This window comes from Mangifera indica, chromosome 4 (genome assembly GCF_011075055.1).
Source record: "Mangifera indica cultivar Alphonso chromosome 4, CATAS_Mindica_2.1, whole genome shotgun sequence".
Classification (NCBI taxonomy): Eukaryota; Viridiplantae; Streptophyta; class Magnoliopsida; order Sapindales; family Anacardiaceae; genus Mangifera; species Mangifera indica.
In genome coordinates this window covers 5,715,647-5,743,334 of record NC_058140.1, presented here as the reverse complement: position 1 = coordinate 5,743,334, position 27,688 = coordinate 5,715,647, and the positions used below count along the sequence as shown (strand labels likewise).

The 27,688-nt window shown below is 35.0% G+C and overlaps 2 protein-coding genes across 8 annotated transcripts; one reads left to right on the top strand and one right to left on the bottom strand.

Moving 5' to 3' along the window:
• The first annotated feature begins 351 nt into the window (after positions 1–351).
• Positions 352–24,613, top strand: LOC123213803 (PH, RCC1 and FYVE domains-containing protein 1-like). Of its 6 annotated transcripts, none has more exons than XM_044633393.1 (7): positions 352–838; positions 1,225–1,362; positions 1,966–2,052; positions 13,576–13,680; positions 13,794–15,181; positions 22,729–23,021; positions 23,939–24,613. In XM_044633393.1, the coding sequence occupies exons 5-7, from the start codon at positions 14,867–14,869 to the stop codon at positions 24,039–24,041; spliced, it is 711 nt and encodes a 236-aa protein (XP_044489328.1). In that variant the 5' UTR covers positions 352–838; positions 1,225–1,362; positions 1,966–2,052; positions 13,576–13,680; positions 13,794–14,866; the 3' UTR covers positions 24,042–24,613. The 6 variants fall into 6 exon arrangements, 3 of the variants coding, with proteins under 3 accessions (XP_044489328.1, XP_044489330.1, XP_044489329.1); XM_044633395.1 differs by having other exon boundaries at positions 13,576–13,692; XR_006501750.1 differs by having other exon boundaries at positions 21,648–23,021.
• On the bottom strand, positions 20,902–26,751 carry LOC123213802 (pentatricopeptide repeat-containing protein At1g26900, mitochondrial). 2 transcript variants are annotated; one of them, XM_044633391.1, is made up of 2 exons: positions 24,496–26,751; positions 20,902–21,744 (listed from the first exon to the last, which is right to left on the bottom strand). In XM_044633391.1, exon 1 carries the CDS (start codon positions 26,272–26,274, stop codon positions 24,520–24,522), a length of 1,755 nt encoding a protein of 584 aa, XP_044489326.1. In that variant the 5' UTR covers positions 26,275–26,751; the 3' UTR covers positions 20,902–21,744; positions 24,496–24,519. The 2 variants fall into 2 exon arrangements, with proteins under 2 accessions (XP_044489326.1, XP_044489327.1); XM_044633392.1 differs by lacking the exon at positions 20,902–21,744 and adding an exon at positions 23,015–23,221.
• Between the last annotated feature and the right edge of the window lie 937 nt (positions 26,752–27,688).

Here is a 27,688-nt window from a genome sequence, read left to right as displayed (position 1 = left end):
GATCAAAACGACGTCGTTTTGTATAAAAAATTTAAAAAAAAAAAAATCTATCAAGTCAATCCGAGCCAGCTTGAGCTCGGCTCGTTTCGGGCTCGAACCGAGCCGAGCCGAGCTCGAGCTCGAGTTGGCTCGGCTCGAGTCCAGTCCTAGATGTAGTAAAGGGTAAATTTGGTGTTTTAAAAAATATTTACAACATTTTTATTTGAAGGTTTAAAAAGTGAAATTTTTGTTTAGGAATAAAAAAAAGTAGACATTTTTACTTAAGAAGGATAAAATGGCCAATTACTTTTCTTTTCTTTGTTGATTATAAAAAATATTAGAAAACTTAATACATGGGGCATGTAGCTCAGATGGTACGCTCGCTCAGCATGCGAGATACCCCATATCTTCATTATGCTTTCTTTTCTGCAATTTTTTTTCCATGCATGTCACCAATAAACTCTGATGATACAGAGGATCATGGCAAGCCATCTTCTCAGCAGCTAACCAAGGAACGCCAAATGAGCATCTGCACATCTGTCAGTCGACCTCTCTGGTCCTGACGTGTCATTACCAGCACAAAAATATAACGAAATTTCCCCAAACAGGCAGCTGACAGTTAATTCCCTCTTGGAAATAAACCAGCCGAAGCTAAATGCATATTTTCTGAATTAAACGCACAAAATCCAGAGACTCCCACGTTAACGAAGCTGCACTTCATTTCTCCGCATATCATATTTGGAGTGACAATTTAACGCTTCTCTCAGTCGAATTTTCGAGGTCTTTACGAGTTCAACGACGTCGTATTCTGCAAAATTGTTATAATGTGGTGACTTTGTTAATTCTTCGCGCAATTTAGGTAAATTCAATCGTTGTTGCTCTCCATTTTTTATTCTAATCATTTTTTTATGCTAAATATTATGAGGATTTGACATCTTTTCTGTTCAATTTTGAAAATGTACTCGAATTTTTAGGGTTTTCTGTTTTTAAGAAGTCAACTCGAGCTGTTTAAGAACTTAGAATTGATGAATGAAGCACTTTGAGGTTTTAATTTTGTGGCATTGTTGAATTGTGGAGTTTTGGTAAAGTTCGTGAGCTACAATGTAGGTTTCGTGGCACTTTTGTTGTTATGGGCTAGATAAAGGAATTTATATGTACAGTTCTATGCAGTTAAGCCTAGAAGCTCGTGAAGTGTTTGTATTATCTTTTTTTCCCTAATTTTTAATTAAGTTGTTCTTGGGACAGAGTTGGAGATTGACTGGTAATGATATGCAATGCGTTAGAATTGGTGGTTCTTCAAATGGATATTCGTTCTACGGCTGTGCGGCACCTTGAATGGCTGAATCTCAGAGAGTTGGTCTAGCGGAAAAGGATATCGAACAGGTTTTAACATTTTATTTTGTGTGTTCTACTTTCAAATTCTAATGCTAGTTTGTAGTTAAGCATGCATTTTTGTTTCATGTTCCATCAGAAATCACTAAAAGGTGTAGATTAGTTAACTTGTGGCTGGCAGTTTTATATAAAATCTCTTATTTTGCTTATGTGCCTTGAATGCCACATGTCTAAACTGAAACTATTTGTCCTTATGTTCTGAAGATTGTATGTTGTAGTCATCAGTGTTCTTCTAAGTATATCTTTTTTCCTTGTGACCTTCCTTGTGAGTGCATTTGTATTGCATTTGTGTATGTTGACGTCATTTATCTTTTCTTGGGGCTAATTTAAGTACTTGATAAGTTAGGCTACTGAGCAATGAATAGTTGGGCTCTCTTCCTACATGAGCTTTATTTGCAGTGCCTCAAAATGTTTACACATAGTTTTATTAGTGCTATTGTTAAGTTTATGCTCATATATAATTTATAACTTAGAGAGCAATAAAAAAGATCGCTAGACTTATGGATGTAAAAACAAAAATAAAAAGTTACTCTCTTTTGTAACCCCTTTTGGTCATATTGTAATTCTTCTTTTTATCGATTAACTTACTTACAGGCCATTACAGCCTTTAAGAAAGGTGCATAATTGCTGAAGTATGGACGCAGAGGAAAGCCAAAGTTCTGTCCATTCAAACTTTCAAATGTAAGTTTCCCTGGCATGTATCCTCCTTTGAACAATTTTACGATCACATTGGTTTAAATATTGTAATCTCTTGAGGTAATGCTGGGTAAATATTTTTGAAGATTATTTTAATGGTCCACTGCGTTGCTCTGTTATTCTGTCAAAGTAACTCATGTATGAATCACATAATGCTGCCTCCAGCATCTCATTAATAGACCTATTGACATGGTGTGCTGTGATTTTATTAGAAAAGATTTTTTCCAACTGAAGCTCTTCCCATTCTTTCTCATTTCTGTCTTTTTTTGGTTGGGAGGGTTGATTAGGAAATGGAATCCACAAAATTCTCGAAAATCTTACTTTAAAGGGTGTGGAATAAAATGTTTGAAGATGTTATCACCTATGGGCAAGAACTTAAAATTACTCGTGTAAGAAGAAAGTTGGAGAGAGAAAAGATTAGGACGAGGGCTGAAGTATAACTGAATTAGTAGTAGAAAAAAAGTTTGGAGGGGTGATTTCTTGTTGCGGAGAAAAAATAAAATTATACGTACAAACAAATTTTATGAACTTATCTATATAAACTGAGGTGATAGCTTGTGATGGGGTAATGTGATTGTTCACTTTTTCTCTCATTTCAAAATTATCTAATCAGATATTACTACACCAGAGTATATGAATAAATTCATACAATTGGTTTAGACAGTACTACTTGTAAAGAAAACATCTAGAATATCATGGAGGTACCACATCTATTATACCACAAGCCAATGTCCTTAAGCCATATCTTAATTATTTTTCTATCATCAATCTTATATTTATTTGGTTCATAGTTGTTAAATCGATTGCCTACGTGTCATGCATGCATCGGCTTATGGTATTACTGATGTGGTATCACCATGATAGCATAGACTTTCTTTGCTTTTGATAGAAAGAAGTTTGTGGTCCCACATATTATTTGCGTTCTTATGCCCCTATTAGGATAAGAAGTTTACATTGAATTTAAGAAAAATGATAACCAGTTAGTTACTTCAATTTATTCTTACGGATGAAATTTCATTAAAATTTTTAATTGAACTTGTTTATACTATTGACAGTAGAGGTCAAATTATATAATAACTTATTGGCTAAATAATATGAATTTTAGGAAAATCACATCTTAAAATGTAGTTGTTGTGAGATTCAAGTCTTATATCTAATACTTAGGGCCCTAACACATCACCATGTTTCACAACCTTGGCATCCAAACGGATTGGTTTTACGTCAGCTCCTTGTTAGTCTCGATATCACTACAGGCGTTGCATGATTGTAACTAAGAGACGCAATAATGACTTCAATGCTAAATTATATGAACCTTAGAAGAATTACACCTAAAAAAACTAATTATTGAGATTAGAAAATCTTAAATTATATAAACCCTATACCAGAAGTTCATACTTTTTAATGTAAAATTCAAGTCTCATATCTTGCACTTGAGATCCTAAGATCAACCTTAAGTTCACAAAAGCAGCCTTTTAGTTTTATATTTGAGGCCTTAAAAGAGCATTCTCTTAGATGAAAATTATTTTTATGAGCAATATTTTCATTGAAACCCCTATTGGGATTCGTGTCCACAAAATTGTAATTACTAAATTGCCATAGCAAATTGGAATCTTATAAGAACTACAAACCTAGGTGCAATGGTGCTGATAGAAAACTATAAAATTCGTAATTAAATAGAGAACTACAGAATGTGCAAACACACAAACACAATGAATTTTATTAATAAAACTCTCACATTACAATTGTTTATTCTCATACAATAGTAATAAGAGCTGTAATAAATATACTGGCAGTAAAGGTGTCATCCCTCTCCTTGTTTTTGCTTGTAAAGCCCCCTTAAAGAATGACTTAATTCTCCCTTGCCTCTTCTTCATCTGATCTTCTCCTTTTGTAGTCGGTTTTGGCTTGGTGCTCTGAATCTTGGTCTGATTGTTTGGCCTTGATTCTAGCTTCTGTCTTCTGCCCTGGTGCCTTGATATCAACAGCTTTTATCTTCTGTCCTGGTGTCTTGATATTAGCAGCCATTATCTACCATGATTTTATCTATTTGTTGTCTTTTGAATTGTCTCCTGATTGTCTAGTATTTTCTTCTGATACTATGCCTAAAATCTTCTTGTATTTAATTCTTTTATTTTTCATTTTGTATACGTGCATGATTGAGGGCCTAACAATACCTTCCCAAATAAGAGTCACCTTGTCCTCAAGGTGAAATGAAGGCAACTGCTCTTTGATAATCTGAAACTTCTCCCAAGTGTTTTCTTGAGATGACAAATCCTTCCATTGGATTAATACTTTGAGGAAGCCATTTGAGTCATATCAAACTTCTAACACATCTAGTGGTTGCAATTTTAGTTCCATATCTTTGGTTAGACAAGCTGGAAGTGGTTGAGTGTTAATCATGGGTTCGATTACTCTATTGAGTTGTGACACATGGAACACTAAGTGTATTCTAGCATATAGAGGAAGGTCAAGTTTGTAGGTGACATTGTCCACTTTGCCTATTATTTCAAATGATTCATAAAACCGTGGACTTAATTTCTCATTCAAACAAAAGACAACAATCTATATGGTTGTAGCTTCAAAAATACCTTTTCGCCTATCTCTAAGCGAAGCTCTCTTCTACCCATATCAGCAAATTTCTTCATTTGGGACTGTACCTTGGCTAAATTTTGTTTGAGGTCATCCAATATTTGATTTCTCTCTTGAATCAGCTTATTGACTTCATCTATTGCTGATTGATCTCCTATAAACCTTAATAGTGTCGAAGGGTCACGACCTATAATGCTTTTAAAGGAGTCATTTGTGCTACAATATGATAGGGGGTCTTATACCAGAATTCAGCCCAGGGTATTCATTTAGGCCACTGCCTAGGTTGTGTTCTTGAAAAGCATTGTAAATGTTTCTAAACTTCTATTTACCATTTTTTGTTTGATCATCTGACAGCATAACTGAATTTAAGAATTGTTCCTGATATACAAAATAGTTCTAACCAGAATTGACTTATAAACACCCAACCTTGATCTGAAATAATGGTACTTAGATAGCCATGTAATCTTACAATCTACTTATTAAATATCTCAACCACTTGTCTTGTTGTAAATGGTTGAAGCAATAAAAAATTACTGTATTTGGTGAAACGACCTACCACCACTAACACTGTGTCATACCCATTGGCTTTATTTAGGCAACCTTTCAATGAAGTCCATTGTTACATCTTCCCAAACCTGTGTAAGGATGGATAGTGGTTGTAGTAATCTAACTGGTTTCAATGCTTTATATTTATTTCTTTGACAAATTTTACAAGCAACTACAAAATGTTTAATATATTTTTTTAATCCTTCCCTAAACATCATAGTTGCGATTCTTTTATATGTCCGAAAAAAATTCCAAGTGTCTTCCCATTAGAGAAAAGTGAAAATCTTGGAGTAGTTTGGGAATAAGGGCTGACCTTTTGGATACTACTAACATGTCTTTATAGAATAGTATGCCACGCTTTAAAGTGTATCTTGAATGAGTGGTAGAGTCTTTTAATAGATCTTGAATTATCCCTTATAGTTTCTCCTTTGTTGTAAATTCATCCCTGAGTTCTTCAAACTACATGCTCTACGGGGCTGATATGACTACTAATTCAACATTTCTGGATAGAGCATTGGCTACTTTATTTTGTTATCCTAGTTTATATTGGATCTCAAAATCATATCCCAGTAATTTAATTACCCATTTTTGTTGTCCTTCTCCCAAAATATTTTGCTCCATAAAAAATTAAAGACTGTTTTGATCTGTTTTCGTCACAAAATGTCATCCTAATAGATAATGCCTCCATTTTTGAACTACAAACATAATAGCCATAAGCTTTCTCTCATACACAAATTTTAGGCGATTGTAGGCTGATGGTGTTTGGCGTATGTATACGATTGGACATCCTTCTTGCATTAGAACTGCCCTAAAACCAATCCCTGATGCATCTGTTTCTACTACAAAAAGCTTTTTAAAGTCTGGCATGGCTAAAATAAGCATTGTGGTCGTGGCTGACTTTAGCTTATTGAAGGCTCTTTTGGTTTCTGAAGTTCATTTGAATCCATCTTTCATTGATAGCCTAGTCAATGGTTCAACGATTTGTCATAACCTCTTACAAACCACCAATAATATCCTATATGCCCAAGAAATCATCATAAAATCTTTAGTTTTTTTTGTGTAGGCCACTGTACCATATTGTCAATTTTAGAGGGGTCTATTGCAACCCCCTCGGTAGAGATAGTATGACCCAAATATTCAATATGGGAGAAACTAAATTAGCACTTTTTCTTATTGACTATTAACTGATGGGTTGATAGCAATTGTAAAACAGTGTAGAGATAATGGCATATCTAAGTTATATGCTAAAATGTCATAAAAACAGACCAAGACATACTTTCTTAAAAGTGGTTGAATGATGTCATTCATTAGAGCTTGGAAGGTTGCTGGTACATTGGAATGTCCGAATGACATGACCAAGAATTTGTAATGTCCATTATGAGTTCTAAAGGTCATCTTTTCTGTGTCTCCTTTTGCCACTTTGATTTGGTGATACCCTAATTTAATATGTAGCTTTGAGAAAATTGTCATCCCTCCTAATTCGTCAAGCAATTCATCAATGGTAAGATTGAGAATTTGTTTACAATTATTAACTAGTTTAATGCCCAATAGTTTACACCTAAGAAGCACGGAAACACACAACAGTGTGTGTTTCCATGAATCCGAAATGTTTCAGTTTCTGAAATGGCCAGAAACTAGTACGAAACATTTCAGGGCAGTTTCGTTAATTTTAGAAAAAAGGAAACGTGTTTCTTTAACAGAAACAATTTCCTATGCATAAAAGGATTCTGAAAGTGAATAACAAAAACAGTTTCCTATGCATTCGATTATCTTCTCTTCTTTGCTGTTGTAACATCCCTCCCTAGAAATACTACCCATCGAAGGAGAAATGTTACGAATTAATATTTGGAGCGTCTATTTTTTTCCTTTTTTAAAAATACTTTAAAATAACCGCATCATTAAAAGTGTTTAGAAAGTATTCCAAGAAAACTGAAAATCTGGAAGCGAACAAAAGATGTATATACTCATATGAAAACCCATCTGAAAGCATCTGAAAACAAGGAGTAATCATATGCAATTGTACCATAATCTCAAAAAGTCAAAAGTCGATAAAAACATGCCACTGTATGCATATAATATAAACCAGAGATAACCTGCTCCAGCCGGATCTACCTACGCTGACCTGACCCTGCCTCGCAGCTACCTCGATCACCTGTACCTGCAATCAGGAAAGAAAAGGGAGTGAGTGATAAGAACACTCAGTAAGGGGAAAAATTAAGTAAACTATCCCTTTTTCCTGTTCTAACTCACTTTTGGGACTCAACCTCACATCCTAACCTCTATAAGAGATTGAGGGGATAATTTAGTTCACTCTTTACTATTTGGGTCATACTTTGTCCCATCTGGTGTCTATTTAATACTTTCTGGAAGCTAACTATAGGGATTTGGCACTTTTCTAAGCTCAAGCTCTTTTTCTTTCACTATACTATTTCTGAATCTGAATTGAGCTCTACTGCGAGCATGCTCTACTGCGAGCGGACCCTACTAGGGGTCTATGTCCTACTACGGACGTGTCCTACTGCGAACGTGCCCTACTGCGGGCGGTGTAGTGTAAAGTGCCCCCTCATAGTTTATAGCATGCATGCAGGTCTTATATCTTACTAATTTTGCTTCCATTTAAATTTATTCATAACACACCAGACATTACTCTTGGGACGACCCCTAAATCTTGAGCCCCAAATTCTTTTTCTTGTTTTTCTTTCTTTTTCTTTTCTTCTTTTCTTTCTTTCCTTTCCTTTCCCTTCCTTTCTTTCCTTTCTTCTTCCTTTTCTTTCTTTCTTTCTTTTTTTCCTTCTTTCTTTCTTTCTTTCTTTCCTTCTTTCTTTCTTGCCCAGAATTATGAAACACTGTTCACAGAACAGTCATTTAACAGGGCAGCCTTCTTTTTTATACAATTTAATATCCCAAACGGTTTCTAATTCATACAAGCTATATATCGTTGAAAAGAGGATTCAAAGATCTTTCCAACGAGCTATAATAGCACTTATAATTCAATAGATAAGGCAGTCAAAACGTGAACTAAACTCAGTGATAAAATTTCGAAATACTGTTCACAGAACAGACATTTAGCAGGGCAGCATTCTTTTCATATAATTTAACAGCCCAAATGGTTTCTAATACATACAAACTATATATCGTTGAAAAGAGGATTCAAAGATCTTTCCAACAAGCTATAATAGCACTTATAATTCAATAGATAAGACAGTCAAAACGTGAGATAAAGTCAGTGGCAAAAACTGCCTCCCCTGTTTTTCTTTAGTAAAACAGTCCTTTCGGTTTATACAATCTTTAACAGTCCAAATGATTTCTAATTCATACAAGCTATATATCATTGGAAAGAGGATTCAAAGAGCTTTCCAACAAGATATAATAGCACTCATAATTCAGTATATAAGGCAGCCAAAACATGGGACGAACTCAGTGGCAAAAACTGTAAATATTATACAACTTTCTGCCATGCATAAAATCATACACATAGACATCCCAAATGGCAAAACCACATATCTCAACTTCAAAATCATCATTTATAACATAGATCCAAGGAATTAAAAGTCTAAAACATGCAACAAATCAAGGATGATTCCCCTTACCTTGTTTCAAGTCAAATCTTTGAAAGTTGGCTTCCTCCTCTTTGTTTTGCTTCCTTTATCACCAAGATCACTTTAAATCAATATCAAAACACTCTACCATATTCACATAACATGCATATAAACATAGATAAAAGAAGAACGAAGGAGATCTTTGGTTACCAAAGCTTCCAAGTGCTTCCTTTTTTTTCTTTTCTTATTTTGTCTTCCAAAACCCTTCAATTTCTTCATTTATCTTTGCAAAACAAAGGAAAATGGCATGGAGAGGGCTGCTGCTGGAAGAGGCGGAGAAGATGATGGAAAAACAAAAAGTGGAAGTTGATTTTCTTGACTTTTCTCTCCACTTGTAATGATTTATAGTTGCTTTCCTTGACTTTCTTTGTTTCTTTTTCTTTTTCTTTTTTTTTTTTTTGACTTTTTTTTTTTTTTATATATATATATATATATATATATATATATATATATATATATATATATATATATATATATATATATATGTATATAAAAAAAACACACCCATACATATATATATTTAAAATGAGAAAAATCTCAAAACAGGGTCAAAAGACATAATTACCCCTGAAATATACCTGAGGGTATTACAGCTATCAATCTCCTAGGCATCTTCTTCTTCTCCGAACAGTGGTTGGAAGAAAGAAAACTCGGTGAAAACAAGTGTGCATTTTTCTTGCCTTTTATGATACAAATTATTTTATATGGATTCTAATCTAATGCATCTCTATGCATTTCTACTCCCAAAATTAATTTCTTTTTATAAAATATATATTAGGTTATTATATATACTTTATTCCCAAGACTATAATTCTCAGCCAATGCATTTTTCTTCCAGGTGTGTCAGTTTTCCAAGATTTTTATTTTATTATAAAATATATATTAAATTATTACATATACTCCCATATGCCTACTTTTTGCTCAAAGATTTTATAATTCTTTGTCAATGCATGCTTCTTCCAGGTGCGTCAGTTTGCCAAGATTTTTATTTTATTATAAAATATATATTAAATTATTAAATCATTCTTTGGTCAATGCATGCTTTCTTCCAGATGTGTGAACGTTTGAATTCTAATTTATTATAAAATATATATTAAATTATTAAAATATTAAATAGATATATGTATACATATATTTTTATCAATGAAATTTGGTTAATTTTTGCAATATAAATATACACACTCCCCCATAAGTTATTCATGAATATAATTTGTAATTATAATCTATAATTTATTTTATTAATAATTATTGAATATTTGATTTTATATAATTTAATCGAATAATTTTATAATCTGTAATTTAGTTATTCTTATTTGATTTGAATATTATTTATAGATAAAAGTTTTCCTATAATTAAATTGATTTATTTATATTTTCAATTTGTGATTTTATTTTAAATGTAGTAAGCTGCCAAGAAGAATAGTCGGTGATTTATGTAATTTGGTTGATTTTTTTGATAGATTTTAGCAAATTGTTGGTAATACTGAATTTGGGTTAATCATTAATAGATTCTACTACTGGTTCTAAAAGTAATAGTAATAGTGTGGATTCCGCAAAAAAAAATAATGATGAAGACCAAAATCCTTTGTGGAAATATTTCACAAAAATTGAGAAACTTAGGGAATCAAGGGGTACATGCAAATGGGTTTGTAATTTTTGTCATAAAGAAAGGCAAGGGACTTATACTAGAGTTAAAACTCACCTATTAAAAATTATAGGAAAAGGAATCGATGTTTGTTCTAAAGTGAAATTTGAAGATTTAGTAGAAATGAGAAAATTAGATGATGAAGCTACCAATAAGATTTATAATTCTCAAACTAAGCAAGTGTCATTGTCTAGTAGTACTACTAATGTAAATCAATCATTGTTTTTATCCTTACCATTACCGAGTGGGTCAAATCCTTGTTCAAAGAGAGAAAAGTTGATGATTCTCCTATTGCTAAATCTTTTGACATACAAACTAGAGTTCAATTAGATGAAAAAATTGCTAGAATATTTTACACTAGTGGTCTTCCTTTTAATTTTGCTAGGAATCCAAACTATATTAGTGTCTTTCATTTACAGTTAATCATTCATTGGGTGGTTATGTGCCTCCTGGGTACAATAAATTAAGAACTACACTACTTCAGTAGGAGAAAGCAAATGTGGAAAGGTTATTGAAACCTATTAAAAACACTTGGATGGAAAAAGGGGTTAGTATTGTTAGTGATGGATGGAGTGACCCACAAAGGAGACCTTTAATTAACTTCATGGTTGTTTGTGAATCAGGCCCGATGTTTATTAAAGTTGTTAATTGTGTAGGTGAAGTTAAAGATAAATATTTCATTGCTAATTTATTAAAGGAGATAATTGATGAGGTTAGTCATCAAAAAGTAGTTCAAGTAATAACTAATAATGTTAAATATTGTAAAGGTGCTAGGGAAATTATTGAAGGTATGTTTCCACATATTTATTGGACTTCATGTGTTGTGCATACTTTGAATCTAGCTTTGAAAAATATATGTGTAGCTAAAAATGTGGAATCCAATCAAGAGACATATGATGAATGTCATTGGATAACTGACGTTTATGGTGATGTTATGGTAATTAAAAACTTCATAATGAACCATTCAATGCGATTTAGTGCTTTGAAATTACTTTCAGTTGCGGACACTCGTTTTGCTTCTGTTATTGTTATGCTCAAAAGATTTAAATTAATTAAAGGTGCTTTAGAATCAATGATTGTAAGTGAACAACAGGGACAATATAGAGAAAACGATCAAGGCAAAGCAAGATTTGTTCGTGATAAGGTGTTTGATGAGAATTGGTAGGCAAAAGTCAATTACATTCTTGCTTTTACTGCACCGATTTATGATATGATTCGAGTGTGTGATACAAATAAGTCATGTCTAACATCTTACAATAATAATCAATTATTCTTTTTCTCGCATTCATTCCAATGAATTCTATTTGCAAGACATGATTTTGAATAATTCTACCAAAACTAAAACAATGCACCAATTTAGAAGTTTTTATAACTAGTGCAAAATTAAACTCATTACCCCAAAATACCCTAATTTGTTTAGTTGGTTAAACCTACAAACCCAAGTCATGAACCACCTCAATTGAGATTAAATCATAGATGGCCCTACTGTCCCTCAAAACAACCACCCTTCATCCTCTAATCTAACCCATTACTTTGAGAGTTTTGTAAGGCTTGAGTCTCATGATTGAATGAAGGAATAATTCAACATGGTCAGAATCTAAAACAATACATTCGCTTTCTTCAGAATCCTTACTGTTTTGTTCATCAATCTCACTCCTTTCATCTTTATATTTTGGAGAAATAAAAAAGACATTGAGTTGATGATTTTTACTTCGAAGGCTACAAATAAATCCTTTGTAGTACCTAAGCCACACTCCAGTTTGAATTTGCATTCGACCTCTAAGAGTTGCCGCAAATCAATACTCCCTTTCAAAGCTAGTGGGACACCTTTTTCTCTCCATTCTGATGTTGTAAACGACATCAAAATTTCTTGGTTATCAATTCCTGCCCAATATATCCCAAGAACCTCATTCATGGACTCATTCTTAGTGGTTGGATTTGATAACCTATACTTGTTTTACATCAATTTAAATAAAAATTAGGGATGTGGTTTGCTGCTTGAGTCAAGTTTTGGAACACCTGGTTTACATCGGTTCAAATGGGTTTGACATAAGTCAGATTCAATTAAATAAGTGTGGGTTATTATTGTGGATTGGATCAGAATGGGCAAGGTCACAATGATCATGGGTTGGGTTGAATTCTTGAGTTAGATGTGGCTAGCTTTTAGGTGATGGCAGATGTTTCGGCTAGGCTCAATTCTAATTTGGCTTTGGCGAATAAAATTAGGTAGTCCAAAATAAAGTTGGTGGAGATGAGGTGGATGAACGATTGTGTTTGGGCATTGATTTGGGCTAGTATATGTGGAAAATAAGATATTAACAACATTTTTTGGGGTGCATATAGCCCCATCATTTCCTTACTTGCACAATGAGTGTTAGATTTTCTTCCCTGTTAATTACAAATTCTTATGCGTTTGTTTCAAGATGAAGCTATGTTGATACGGCACTCAAGCAAAGACGAAAAACATCTTAAACTAAGTCAAGTTTCAAGGATTATTTCATGACAACGCACTGTGAGTTTGTAATGTCATATCTTTGCTACAAAAAATTGGAACCTAAAATCCTACTAAAACATTACAAGGGAAAACTACGAAAACTTCAAATGGAGCCTTGGCATGCAAATATGCCTGAGTTTGAAAAAATATTCTAGGAAAAGTTAATATTGGATGGTCTAATCTTTACTGCTTTGTGAGACACTCTCTATTCTTAATTTGCAACCGTTGATGAGAGTGTTTAATTTAATGAATTATGTTATTAGTCTAATTGATTGCTTATATATTAATTCCAAAAACTTGCACTAATGTAACACTGACTTGTGTTTCAAGCAATTTTTCAACGTTATCCTTAGCCTAAAAAAGAGTACCAATCATTTTCTTTGATATACAGTGATCATTCCTTAGATTTGGTGAGTGTGTCTCCTTTATGATTTCTTTTAATATAAAAGTACCATGTACTTGTCAATGCAAATAAGAGAAACTTATACCTTGCAGTATGCAACCATTTTATTCTGTCATGTGTGGATAGAAAGAAACTTATACCTTACTAATATCTTCTTTTGACACCATTTCCATCTTATAGACAGATATGTAAAGGCAAGGATGAAGTTGAAATTTGGTTTGTTGGTTTTCAGGCATTGATTACTCGTGGTAGCAGCCTAAAGTGGAAAAATGAACGAAGACATAATCCTACATCTTCCAATAATCCACATGCTCATACTGGAAAAAATTCTCCATCAGTTACACCACTTGTGCATATTTGTGTTGTTGGTCAATCTTTCACTTTATCCTCGTTTGACAGCATACCCATTCTTTACCTATTTTGGTTGTTTTTTTTTTGTCATTATCACAGGATGTCAGAGATAATCATAGAATACAAGTGTCTGTGGAGAATGATTCATAAGGAGGACTGGCAAAGGCATTTTCTAAGATAATATCATATACTACAATAGCCAAAAGTTCTGGCCAGGCAAAATCAGTTCCCTCTCCTCTGGGGTCATTAGCAACTACATATGTAAATAATTCAAAGGATCAAAATTCTACTATTGACGACGTTCGAGTCAGTCTATCTACTGTTGTAAGCTCATCAAGTCATGGTTCTTGTTATAAAGACTTTGATTCCTTAGGTGATGTTTTCATTTGGGGAAAAGGTGTTGGCAATGGAGTTTTAGTTGTTGATGTGTATCAGGTTGGGAACTCTTACAGCCCTCAGATGGATGCAATTTTGCCTAAGGCGTTGGAATCAACTGTAGTTGGGGATGTTCATAATATTGCTTGTGGTAGGAAACATGCAGTGTTAGTTACTAAACAAGGGGAGATATATAGTTAGGGGGAGGAAATAGGAGGCAGGCTTGGGCATGGCATAGAAATGGATGTTCCCCACCTGAGGCTCATTGAAACCCTTAGTGGCATGAACATTGAGTTTATAGCATGTGGAGAATATCACACTTGTGCCATAACACGCTTTGGGGATCTTTACATGTGGGGTGATTGTACTTATCAGTGTGGTTTGCTTAGACATGGAAGTGAAGTCGGTCACTGGATCCCTAAAAAAGTTTATGGGCATATGGATAGTAAGCATGTATCATATATCTCTTGTGGTCTTTGGCACACAGTTGCTGTGACATCTATTGGCCAGTTATTTAGTTTTGGAGATGGGTCTTTTGGTGCTCTCGAACGTGGAGATTGTAGTAGCACAAGTATTCCACGTGAAGTGGAAACATTGATTGGAATGCGAACGGTGAGAGTTTCTTGTGTTGTTTGGCACACTGTTGCAGTTGTTGAAGTATTTACTGAATCATCTAATATTTCTCCGTCAAGTAGCACTTCATCAGTAACCTGTTCACCAGGGGGGATGGAGATAATGGCCAACTTGGACATGATGATAAAGAACCAAGGCTCATTCCCAACTGTGTAGCTGCATTGATGAATAAAAAAATAAGTCAAGTAGCCTGTGGGCACATTCTCACAGTTGCTCTTACAACCTCAGGACGTGTATATGCAATAGGGAGTATAGCTTATGGACAGCTAGGGATTCCTACTCGGGTTGAAGGTAAAATTTCCAAATGTTCTATAGAAGAGATTGCCGGTGGTTCTTATCATGTTATGGCCTTGACTTCTTCTTCAGAAGTTTACACTTGGGGTAGGGATGCAAATGGGCAATTGGGCCACGGTGACAAAGACAACAGAAATTCACCTACACTTGTCGATTTTCTGGAAGATAAGCAAATCAAGAGTATAGTATGTGGTTCCAACTCTACTGCTATTATATGTCTTCATAAATTGGTATCTAGTGCTGACCACTTTCTATGCTCTAGTTGTCATAATCCATTTGGTTTCAGAAGAAAACATCACAATTGTTAGAACTGTGGGTTATTGTTTTGAAAAGCATGCAGTATTCGGAAAACCCTGAAAGCTGCTTTGGCTTCAAATATAAACAAGCCATATCAGGTTTGTGATGATTGTTTTAGTAAACTTAAAAAGTTCTTGGAATCCAGCATGCGAACTCTGAAAGTCATAAATGCAAACATGCATTACAAAACTATTGAGGTAGGTAATAGATAGAATCAAGACGCCAGATTGCAGGGACATCTTTCTTGACTCTCATCTGATGTCTCAATCAAACAGATTGAAATCAGGCATTCCAAGCCCAATTCAAGAATTGAATTCCATGACAGCCAGATTTCACTAGTTTTTAATAGAAATTTTCACTTTAAAGAACATTTTATCTCCGCCTATTCCTAGTTCCGGAGTGACCTCTCAGACAAAATCTCCTATTTCAGCAAAGGCTAGTCCGCCTCAGTTTTCTGAGTGACTATTGATGATTCAAAGCATACAAATGACAATTTAACCCAAGAAATCAGGAAATTAAAGTCACAGGTATAGGACCGTGATAGATGCTTTTACAATAGTTGTCTATTCTCTTTATGCCATCATTTCCGTGCTTCCTCTGTGATATTATTTATCATGTCCCATGCCTGGCTTAATCAGTTTCCATAGCAGCTTTGCGAATTCACTTTTTCATTTTTCCTTCTGATAATAGTGAATTAGGTACTGATCATTTATTTGTTTACTGAATACCTTCTATGAAGCCTAGCAATAGTTAGAGGTATTGAATGTGTTGGAAGCTATGGTGTGTTACAAGTATGGATTCTTAACACAAATGAGGAAGAAGGAAAAAAGTTAATTTCAAAGCTTTTATTTCTATATATTCACTTCATAAATCCACACACATAACAACTGATTACAAGTCTTTTTATATACCTAAACATCAGCTATTAACCTTTAAAAAAATGTGCAGAATAAAAGTCTAAACAGCAGATATTATTTCTGCGCAGCTGTTACTAAAATAGCTATAATTTTCTTTAGAAAACTTCAATGAACCTGAAACTTGCACCATTTAAAACTAGACTTAATAAGCTTTAAATCCATATTTGATTCACCCAAAACGGCATCCGTTTGCCTTCCCAAAACGTCCCTTACATTCACCGCACGTTTCTGCCCACTGCTGAAGATGAGAAGTCAAGTTTAATTTTTTCTGAAAAATTCTCAACACCCCCCTGTAAACTTGACTTCTTCACAACTCCAATCATCCCTCTAAGCTGCTGAAATCTATCTTTCTTGAGGGGTTTTGTAAAAATATCGGCTATTTGATCAAGAGTTTTGATATACTCTACCTCAACCTCCTTGTTGGTAATGCAATCTCGAATAAAATGAAACCTTGCATCTATATGCTTGCTTCGATCATGAAACACTGGATTTTTCGCAAGAGCAATGGCCGATTTGTTGTCCACCATAAGTTTAGTTGCTTCTTTTTGAGCAAAATGAAGTTCATTCAGCAATCTTCTTAGCCATATCGCATGACATGCACCAGCAGTTGTAGCAACATACTCCGATTCACATGTTGAGAGTGTTACAATTGATTGTTTCTTTGAACACCATGAAATTGCATTTTCTCCAAAGAAAAATATAAACCCAGTAGTACTCTTCCGATCATCAATATCACCGGCATAATCACTATCACAATATCCTTTTAAGTGAGCCTCATTCGAAGAAGTATAAAAAATGTCATAATCAAGAGTACCTTTTAAATATCGAAGAATTTTCTTTGCAGCTCGCATGTGTTCTTCACTTGGATTCTCCATAAACCGACTCACTAATCCCACGGCAAATAATATATCGAGCCTAGTACATGTCAAGTACCTTAGGCTTCCCACAAGGCTCCAAAATGTGGTTGAATCAACTTTCCTTACTCCATCCTTCTTGGAGAGTTTTACTCCGCACTCCATCGGGGTATTCACAGGATTGCAATCTATCATCTTAAACTTCTTTATAATCTCTCTTGCATATGCCTCTTGAGAGATAAATATCTGTCACTCCATTGTTTTACTTCTATCCCCAAATAATATGACATAAGCCCTATGTCACTCATCTCAAATTCTCATGCCATCTCCTTCTTAAAATTATCATACATTTGTGGATTATTTCCTGTAAGAATAAGGTCATCCACATAAATGCACACAAATAAAATATCATCTTTCTCTTTTTTAACATAAAGTGCATATTCATGAACACATCTTAAGAAACCATTCTCATGAAGATATTTGTCGAGGCGACTATACCAAGCCCGTGGTGCTTGTTTAAGGCCATACAACGCCTTCTTCAATCTTAACACCTTATCTTGATGACCTTCAATCGTAAATCCTTTCGGCTATTCCACATATACTTCTTCTTCAAGAACACCATTTAAAAAGGCTGACTTCACATCCATTTGATGAATTGTCCACTGGTTTTGGGCCACAAGAGCGACCAATAACCGTATTGTCTCTAAGCGAGCAACGGGAGCAAATACTTCTTCATAATCCACACCATGCTTTTGTTTATACCCTTTTGCAACTAGTCTCGCCTTGTACCTCTCAATTTCTCCTTTCGCATTTTTCTTTAGCTTATAAACCCATTTAACCCCAATTGTTTGATGACCACTTGGTAGTGTGACAAACTCCCAAGTGTCATTTTTCTCAATGGAATGAATTTCTTCCTCCATAGCTTGTACCCATTTCTTGTCTTTAGTAGCTTCTTCAAAACTCAAAGATTCATCATTTGCAAATAGACAAAAAAGATTCTCACCGTCTATTCTTTCGGTAGCATCATAGAGATCTCTTATGCTTCGTATTCTTTGAGGTTGTTCACTTGAGCTTGTTGAGGAAGAAGTGGGTGTGAAAGAAGTTGAACTTTCGCCTTCAGTCTCTTGGTCTTCATTTTCGTCTTCTCCCAAATATGGAAGAAAACTATATGTTTCTTCATCTTGAACACTCCAATCCCATGAAACATCTTCCTCAAATTCCACATCTCTATTAATCACAACTTTCTTAGAAACGGGGTTGAAACATTTGTACCCTTTAGAGTTCTCGGCATAGCCAATAAATACCATCTTCTTGCTTCTATCATCAAGTTTTGTCCTTTCTTGTTCGGATACATGAACATAGCCAATAGATCCAAAAACTTTTAAGTGTTTCACACTTGGCTCCCATCCACTCCATGCTTCTTGAGGGGTTATTTTCTCCAAACTCCTTGTAGGTGAACGGTTTGAGAGATAAATTGCACATGCAACCGCCTCAGCCCAAAACTCCTTAGGCATATTCTTACTTTTTAGCATCGTCCTTGCCATGTTAAGAATTGTCCTATTCTTTCTTTCTGCGACCCCATTTTGTTGTGGTATTCTTGGGACCGTCATAGGACGTCGAATGCCATTCTCCTCACAAATGACCTTGAATTCATTAGAAGTGAACTCTCCACCTCTATCAGTTTTTAAAGCTTTAATTTTGTATCCGCTTTCATTTTCAACAAGAAGCTTGATTTTTTTAAATGTCTCAAAAACTTCACTCTTGTTCTTCAAAAAATAAACCCACGTCTTCCTTCTGTAATCATCGATGAAGAGCACAAAATATGAGCTCTTACTGAAAGATTGTAGCTTGATAGGACCACACACATCCGCATGCACAAGTTGCAGAGGCTTGGTTGCTCACGAAAGTGACGCCTTTGGAAAACTCTTTCTTGCATGTTTTCCGAGTAAACACGCCTTACACAATTGATTCGGATGATTGATTTTGGGAACTCCTTTCACCATATTCTTTTCTCCTAGCATTTTAAGCCCTTCAAAGTTAAGATGCCCGAATCTCATGTGCCAAATCCATGAAGGATCCTTGACACAAGCTTGTAAACACTTCGCTTCCGCCGTTTTCACATTTAACATGAACATTCGGTTCTTTGTCATGGCAGCTTTAGCAACAAGTCTATCATCTCGATTTCGAAGCCACAAATAATTATTCTCCATCTTCACTTTGTGCCCGCTCTCTAAAAGTTGGCCGATGCTCAAAATATTGCTCTTCATTTTTGGGATGTAGTAAACATTGTGGAGAATTTTATGGTCTCCATCCTTTGTAGCCAAAATCACCGAGCCTTTTCCTTTAATCTCTACCTTTGTATCATCTCCAAAACGAACATTCCCGGTCACTTTTGTATTCAACTCTACAAATTTGCTTTTATCTCCTGTCATGTGGCTACTTGCGCCGTTGTCGAGATACCACGTGACATTTTTTTCTATGGACCCATCCTTTTGAGAAAGCAAAAGAGTATCACCTTCCACCTCCTTATGCTCGATAAAGTTCGTCTCCTCATCACAACTCTTAGTTTGACATTCCCAAGAATAGTGACCTTTCTTCCTACATGCATAGCACTCTACTTGGCTTTTATCTTTTCTCCAATTATTATTTCTTCCTCGTCCACGGCCTCTTTGAGAACTTCTATTTTCACCTTCTTGAAACAAATTTTGCTCGCCTTTTCCTTGACCACGACCACGACCTCGACCTCATCCACAACCTCGGCTTCTACCACGACCTCGACCTCTTCCTCCTCTGTCATTTCCCTTAGGATTAAAGGAAAATTTTGCTTGCAAAACTTGCTCCATTGGTTCTTGTTGGGTCCTCTTCATTCTCTCTTCATGGGCTAACAACGATCCATGTAACTCGTCGATGGTCATGGACTCTATGTCCTTCGATTCTTCAATCGCCACCACCACATAAGTGAATTTTGCATTAAGAGAGCGCAAAATCTTCTCTACTATTGTATCTTCCATCTTTTCATTGAGTCGTTTCATTTGATTCACCACTGCCAATACTCGAGTAAAATAATCTGTTATGGACTCATTATCCTTCATCAAAATCGACTCAAACTCAGCCCTTAGAGTTTGGAGTCACACCTTCTTCACTCTATCAACTCCGACCACAGAATTCTTTAGAATTTCCCATGCATCCTTGGCTCTTGTCGCATTGGTTATCTTCTCGAACATGTCATCATCTATCCCTTGATGAATAATTGAGAGTGCACTTTGATCTTTCTTCTTTGTTCGCTGCCAAGCTTCTAGTGCAGCCACAGTTGCAGTATTCTCGTCTGTGAGATCTTCATATCCTTTCTCGACAATGTCCCATAAGCCATGAGACCCAATTATGGCCTTCATGCATAGCGCCCATCGATCATAGTTTGTTTTGGTCAGTTGTGGGTATTGGAAAGTGATATTAATTTTGGTCGTCATTTTAACAAGGCTTTGTTACCACTTTGTTGGAAGCTATGGTGAGTTACAAGTATGGATTCTTAACACAAATGAGGAAGAAGGGAAAAAGTTAACTTCAAAGCTTTTATTTCTATATATTCACTTCATAAATCCACACACATAACAACTGATTACAAGTCTTTTTATATACCTAAACATCAGCTATTAACCTTTAAAAAAACATGCAGAATAAAAGTCTAAACAGCAGATATTATTTCTGCACAGCTGTTACTAAAATAGCTATAACTTTCTTTAAAAAACTTCAATGAACCTGAAACTTGCACCATTTAAAACTAGACTTAATAAGCTTTAAATCCATATTTGATTCACCCAAAACGGCATCCGTTTGCCTTCCCAGAACGTCCCTTACATTCACCGCACGTTTCTGCCCACTGCTGAAGATGAGAAGTCAAGTTTAATTTTTTCTGAAAAATTCTCAACAGAATGTTCATCCTTGATGTCTTGAAGAATTTCTATGCTAGTGATGCCACTTCATAAAAAATTATGCACTAAAACTAAAAGTGAGGTGATCTTTCAACAGTTTGGGTGACAAAAAAATTGAGATCTCTTTGATGCCTCAAACTTTCCTTAGAATTTACTCTATAGTCTTGGAGATTCTCTTGGAAAAGTAATAAGTGACCATAGATCTATGGAAGCCCCTTGTTTCTTAGTGACCTAAAGAATTCCTTTAGTAACATCCCCTATTCTGTTTATTATCAAACTGGAACCACAAAACAGAGTTCAGTGCATAACACAAAACCTTAGATCATTTCTAATTGAGAACTTTGTAGAAACCTAAAAACATATTTAGGTTTTAAGTGTAGAACTGAGAATAATTTTGGCTATTAACTGAATTTTGTTGCAGTAGAGGTTAGGAATTTTTTTGTAAAGTCTACATTAAAGTCATAGGAAGTTGCTTCTTAAACTTACTGGTACATCTGCAAAATATACAAGGCAAATTGTTGAGGAAAATAAATCTAATCCAGAACTCTCATGTACGCTAACCTCTTGAAGTGAGTTTCTAATGCTTCCATGTAAATTTTTGCACTCTTGACTGCTTTGATTTGGTTGATGGATGATATTGACAAAATTTTGTAGTTAGAAGCAGCAACTTCCAAATCCCAACATCGTGAAGCTTAACTTGAAAGAACATCCAAGAAATTGAAACTGGTCGTTGCAATAGTGGCAGATGAAGCTGAAAAATGCAAATCAGTGAAGGAAGTTATTAAGTCCTTAACTGCTCAGGCTGGATATTTCGTCTGATTTTTATTATTAGCACTTCAATGAATTGTGAAATGAAGTTGGATTGCATGCATGTGGTTCATTATATAATTTGTCTTCACTGATGTTTTATCTGTATAGAAGCTTAATCATATGAACTATTGAGAGGCTAAGCTGATAATTTCTTGTCTATTAAACAGCCTTTCTATATTAATTAGCTTGCTTCCATTCTGTAAGTTGAATAGGAATATGCAATCTCAGCATACTTCAGGTTGAAATCTCCCATATTAAAAAGATAAGTAAATGCATGTAAATAATACACGCGCTGCCTGCCATAGTTTGGAAGAATCAGGTAGTATTTTCATTTTAAAGAATAGTCATTCTCTAGTGAAGACTTAAAGCCTGAACTTTTTCGTTCTTTCTTTTTTTCTCCTTTATTTTTATTTTTTTTTTAATTTTTTTTTCCTTTAATTCAACATAGACATCCCCAATTGAATGTTTTAAAGGGCCAGTTTATCTGACTTATTGTTAAAAAGAAAGTTCTGCAATAAGTTCATCTTAGTCTGCACCTAAGAATTTTTGTTGTAAAAAATTTATGATATATCCTAATTAAATTTGCAATAGAGATAAATATACCATTTTAAGGGACAAAAGGTAGAGGCTTTGGGTTGGGGAGGAATTATTTGGAAGATTGGGACATAAGTAGAAAATGCCTGCCACCGATTTGAGAAAGAGAAAGGATGATTTTTTATATTCTTGTATGATTCATCTTCATATACCAGTGATATCATGCAGTGAATATGACCATGTTCTTTGATTAGCATATATGAAGCAATCAAGATTGTAAAAAGCGACATAGAAATAAGCATGCTTCCATTTTTATTTTCAAACCACATAAGAATACGTAGTAACCAGATCTATGTATTGTTCTTGTATTTTAAATGGACTGGTATTACAGTTGAAAGAGATGGCTGAAAGAAACCCAGAAGAACATACTACCAGCCACACTTCAGGTTTGCTTGCTGGACACAACTCTAGTGTTCGAATCATGCTTCCTAGAGAAAGCACCAAAGCAATCACAATATCTCCTGAAGGTGAATCCAGTGCCAGTTCAATAAGCCAAACCTTATCTCATGGAACCAAGGCTAAAACTGAGAAGGCAGAGTGGGTGGTTCTAGATGAACCAGGAGTGTACATAACTTTGTCTTCCACATCAGGTGGTGGTACTGAACTCAAGCGTGTTCGCTTCAGGTAATAACTAAGTATCCTAGATTTGTGAATTCAGGAAAAATATAAGTGAACATGACTAAATATCGTCATATAGCAGTCACATTTTTGTCTTTGTTATTCATTGCTTATATATACTTGCTACCTTTTCTCCTTAAGTAATTGGTGCTACCTCTGATCTTGTCTGAATCATTCATGACAGATTTATCCTTTCCATTTCTCACCTAGCATGGATCCAAAGATCCTCAGTCAGCATCATTAGAAGAACTGATTTATTCAGTCCATGGCATTCTCTGTGTGTGTTTTATATATCACCATAATTCTTTCAGTTTTCTGGTGTAGTTCACATGCAATATGGAATGAACTAGAGCTTTTAAGAGAAGGATAATATGTGCTTTTAATCTGTTTTTAAATCCTTTCCCCTTCGAAGGATTAAAGAGAGAGAACATCATTTAAAATAAAAAACTGTAAAAATTGACTTTCGTTTCTGACGACTCAGTACCCATTTTAAGAATTGAAGAACAGCTGACCTTACCACTCTAAAGATTTAGGAGAGAGAATAACTATTCAAAAGAAAAAAATGAATTGCTCCTCTTATTGGAGAGAATTAGACAAATTACCAATGAAGAGAATTAAAGAATAATTTGATGTAGTACTATCACATTGCATGACGCAGTTCATTAGTTGAAGTTGTCACATTGAAAGCCAAGATCTTGCTTCAGTTTTACTTTATCTTTATTGCCAATCATGTATTCTTTAAAACTTGTTTAGAGCTGCTATAAGAGTTGTTAGTTTAAAGAAGCAGCTGCAGCATTTATGATTAGATGCATATATTCGTAATACCCTTTTCAGCAATTTTGTGGGAATCAGACTGAAACTCTTGTTGTCAAATTTATTTTGATTTTTTCCTGTCGACTGAATGTTTAAATGCTCTTGTACAGTCCCAAGTATTTCACAGAAGAAGAAGCAGAGAAGTGGTGGGCCGAAAATTCAGCCCAAGTGTGCGAAGGGTGCAAAGTCCAATGTGCAGATTATTCCCCATAAGACGTTTACTGTTATAGACGGTCTGCTTCTCCCAGTTATTCAATCGAAGAATAGTGGGCCATATAATGGCGGATGGTTTTTGAGACACAAAGGATGGTTACAATGTAGGACCAAGAGTACAAGAAAACAGATAAATGCAAGTGCATTTCGAGGAACAGGTTTTTTCCCTTCTTTTATTTGGGTCTTAACCGGGCTGTCTTCTTTGAAGATATTTGTTGCCTTCTCCTTATTCATACCCTTCCATTTAAGAGGATGAATGCAGGGAGAGAGCAGACGCAAGTCTAAAAAGAGCCATGTAGCACTATCAAAGTCTAGGCAGGTGCAGTAAATGAGATTGTTCATCCAATAGTTGAAGAAAGAGATGAAAATTAATATTTAATATAGGTATCAACTCAGTCAAGAGATGAAAATAAATATCAGTAAAGGCAACTGAAATTCTTGGTTGAGACCATACCTTGTCAACAATTTTGCTTAGTTTCTATCTTTCCATTTCAATTGTGCTACGTCCAGCTTCCTTTATCATCTTAGGACTCTTGCTTCTAATTGACATAATGCCACCAACTTGTTTATCACTCCTCTCTTCTGTCCTTTCCTGGATTAGTGTTTGATCAGGCAACATTCCAGCAATGGCGTAAGCACTAGAGACCAGGATTGCATTAGTGGGGTGTTCATCATTAATCTCCCGCAACACACATTCTCCCAGTTTAACATCTCCATAGACACGACAAGCTGAGAGCAATGTACGCCATGCTGTGGCATCACCCTTGATCGGCAAGCTTTTCATTAGATTATAAGCTTCCTCTAGTAACCCTGCACGTCCTAGAAGATCGATCAAACAACCATAATGTTCAGTTTTTGGTACAAAACCATATTCGACAACCATTTTCTCAAAACAATTCATTCCTTCTATAACCAGACCTCCATGGCTACAAGAGCTTAGAATGGCCAAGAAAGCAACTTCATTAGGTCTGCATCCTTCTTCTTCCATCTTATAGAATAGTGAAACAGCATTTCGTGCCTCGCCATGAGTCCCATAACCAAAAATCATTGCTGTCCAACATTGCACATCTTTGGTCTTTATCCTCTCAAAAATATCAATAGCCTTATCTAACACCCCACATTTAGCATACATATCAATCAAAGCTGTCCCCAGATTCACATCCAATGCTAAAAACTCTTCTTCTACATAATCATAAATGCATTGCCCTAAACTCAAAGATCCAGAGACAGCACAGGCTGATAACAGTCCAACCAATGTAGATGAATTAGCCTTCACTTGTGCAAGTTTCATTAGCCGCAATAGAGCTATGGATTCCTCTAGCAACCCAACTTTTGCGCACTTATCTATCATACAGTTCCACAAAATAACATCCTTTTCCCTAACCTCATAAAAAATCCTACGACCTGAATCAATATCTCCAAGTTGTGCATACAAATCAATCAAAGCAGTAACCACATTCAAATCTAAATTAAAGCCAAACTTGATGCATAGCGCATGAAGAGACTCTCCTCCGCTCAAATCTCCCAAGTCACCAACAGCACACAAAATATTCAAAATAGTACTGGAATTAACTCTTAACCCTCTCCCACAAATTTGCCTAAACAAATCCACCACTGCTGTCGGTTGAGAAGCATGAAAGTAGCCACCCATTAAAGTGTTCCACGTAACCAAATCATTTTTTTCAGGAAATTCATCAAGCAACTGGCGGGCATCTCTAATTTTCCCGGAAACGCAGTACAAATGCAAAAGGGTGTTCTTAACATTGATAAACGACATATACCCGGATTTCAAGACAAGCCCGTGAATCATCAGGCCAATCATAATAGCCAATTGACGAGAACAAGCTTTGAGAGTTGTAATGTAAGAGAACTGATCAAGCTCGAGACTTTGAGCCCTCAAGTTATTGAAAACAGTAAACGCTTGTGCTGGGTCATCACTGATCGAATATCCCCGGAGCATTGTGTTAAACATGAAAAGATTTGGGTTCTGAATGTCCTTAAAAATGGAGGCTGCATACTGTATGTTTTGAATGGAAGATGCAAGGAGCTTACTCAAAGTGAAGGGGTTTTGGTCAAGTCCAGTCTTGAGCATATAGCCGTGAATTTGAGAGATTTCAGTAATTTGCTGGGATGATTTCAATAAAGAAATGACGTTTTGAGACCCAAAGTCAGGATTTTTGGGCCAGATTCTCAAGTTTTTGCTTAGGCGTGAGGTGGAGTTGGCTAGGTTCATAGGCCAGAATCGAGGCTTTCCGCGGCAAATTTTCTGATTGAAACTTTATGTAGATGAATTATACTACCATTTTTAATGGATAAAAATTTGGACGCGAGATTCTTCAAATAAACAGCAATACAAAATAAAAATAAATTTGTTATTGCAAATGTACTTAGTCACAGAAAAAAAAAAAAAAATCAGATTCCATTGAATAGATCACAGAAAAGTAGACTTCTCTCTCCTGAAGATGCTTTTAAGTCAGTTGAGAAGATGATAATTTGAGACAGTTACAACAATGTCTCTACTTTCTAGTCTGTCAACCGCATTACCTAAACACCACTCGACTCAACTACTTGTGCTATCTACAATGTCAACACTAATTGTATGTCATCTCATCTCAGTCTCTTTTTATAAACCTTTTACAGATACAAACGTCATTCATTAGATGCTTGCTTCCAAGACTTCCATTTACCACTTGTTCTAAATTAATCTTCAGATCATACTTCATCAGTTTGAGAAAACTAACTCTTTAGGTTTCTTTATACGTGTTTCCTCTTTAATATATGTAAATTACAATAGTAATTAGTAATTTCATCTTGGTAGGTTCTCCCTTTACCTTACATCCGATAAGAGCATATTGACTGTTATCAGCTCCACCAAAACCACCCCAAATGCGAATTCATCAATTTTAGCTCTTTCATACATCTTGAAAATAAAACAATTAAAAATATACGAGTAATCACATTAATGCAACTTCTGTCACTTCTAACTTTATAAACGAAACACCTACATATTTGTCTCTCCCTCTTCTTTCCACCTTCGAACCATAAAATTACTCTCCCAATATTAAAGTGATCTTTTTATCCATTAATGTCTACATATAGGGTTAGGTTTGACTCAAATCGAATTCTAATTCGTTTTAAAGTTATTTGAACTCGACTCGTTTGAAGAGAGTCAAGCTCGAGTTCGAACTTGATTCAGTATTATAGTCAAGCAAATAATGACTAAAACAACAATGTTTTGATACATATTAATCAAAATAATGTCGTTTTAGTTTATTCATATAAAAATTTTTCAAGTTTATGAGTTTAACAAGCCGAACACCTTTAAAACTCGATTTCAAGTTTGCTTCAATCAAACTCGTTTCGGGCTAATTCAAATCAAGCTCGTTTATAACTATTTCAAGTTAAAGACGTTTTTAGTTCAAACAAACTCGATTTAAATTTAACTCTACCTACATGATACCAAAATATTAAATTATTAAATTTTAGGAAAGGTTGGCAAAAGAAAAGGTATCGGCTAAATGGTGTCAATATTAGACCAAATAGGATTTTGACAATTTGGTTGAAACTTTGTGATTCAACTGACTTCCCCTTTCAGTCAACCTTCTTACATAAACCATAATTTCTATATGAAACCTATAAATTCAATT

Bases quoted from the DNA above. Each gene is read 5' to 3' on its own strand.
- LOC123213802 (XM_044633391.1), bottom strand. From the start codon at position 26,274: ATGAACCTAGCCAACTCCACCTCACGCCTAAGCAAAAACTTGAGAATC.
- LOC123213803 (XM_044633393.1), top strand. From the start codon at position 14,867: ATGAATAAAAAAATAAGTCAAGTAGCCTGTGGGCACATTCTCACAGTT. The intron at 15,182-22,728 runs GTATGTGGTTCC...CTGGTATTACAG, and splicing joins ATAAGCAAATCAAGAGTATA to TTGAAAGAGATGGCTGAAAG. The intron at 23,022-23,938 runs GTAATAACTAAG...GCTCTTGTACAG, and splicing joins CTCAAGCGTGTTCGCTTCAG to TCCCAAGTATTTCACAGAAG.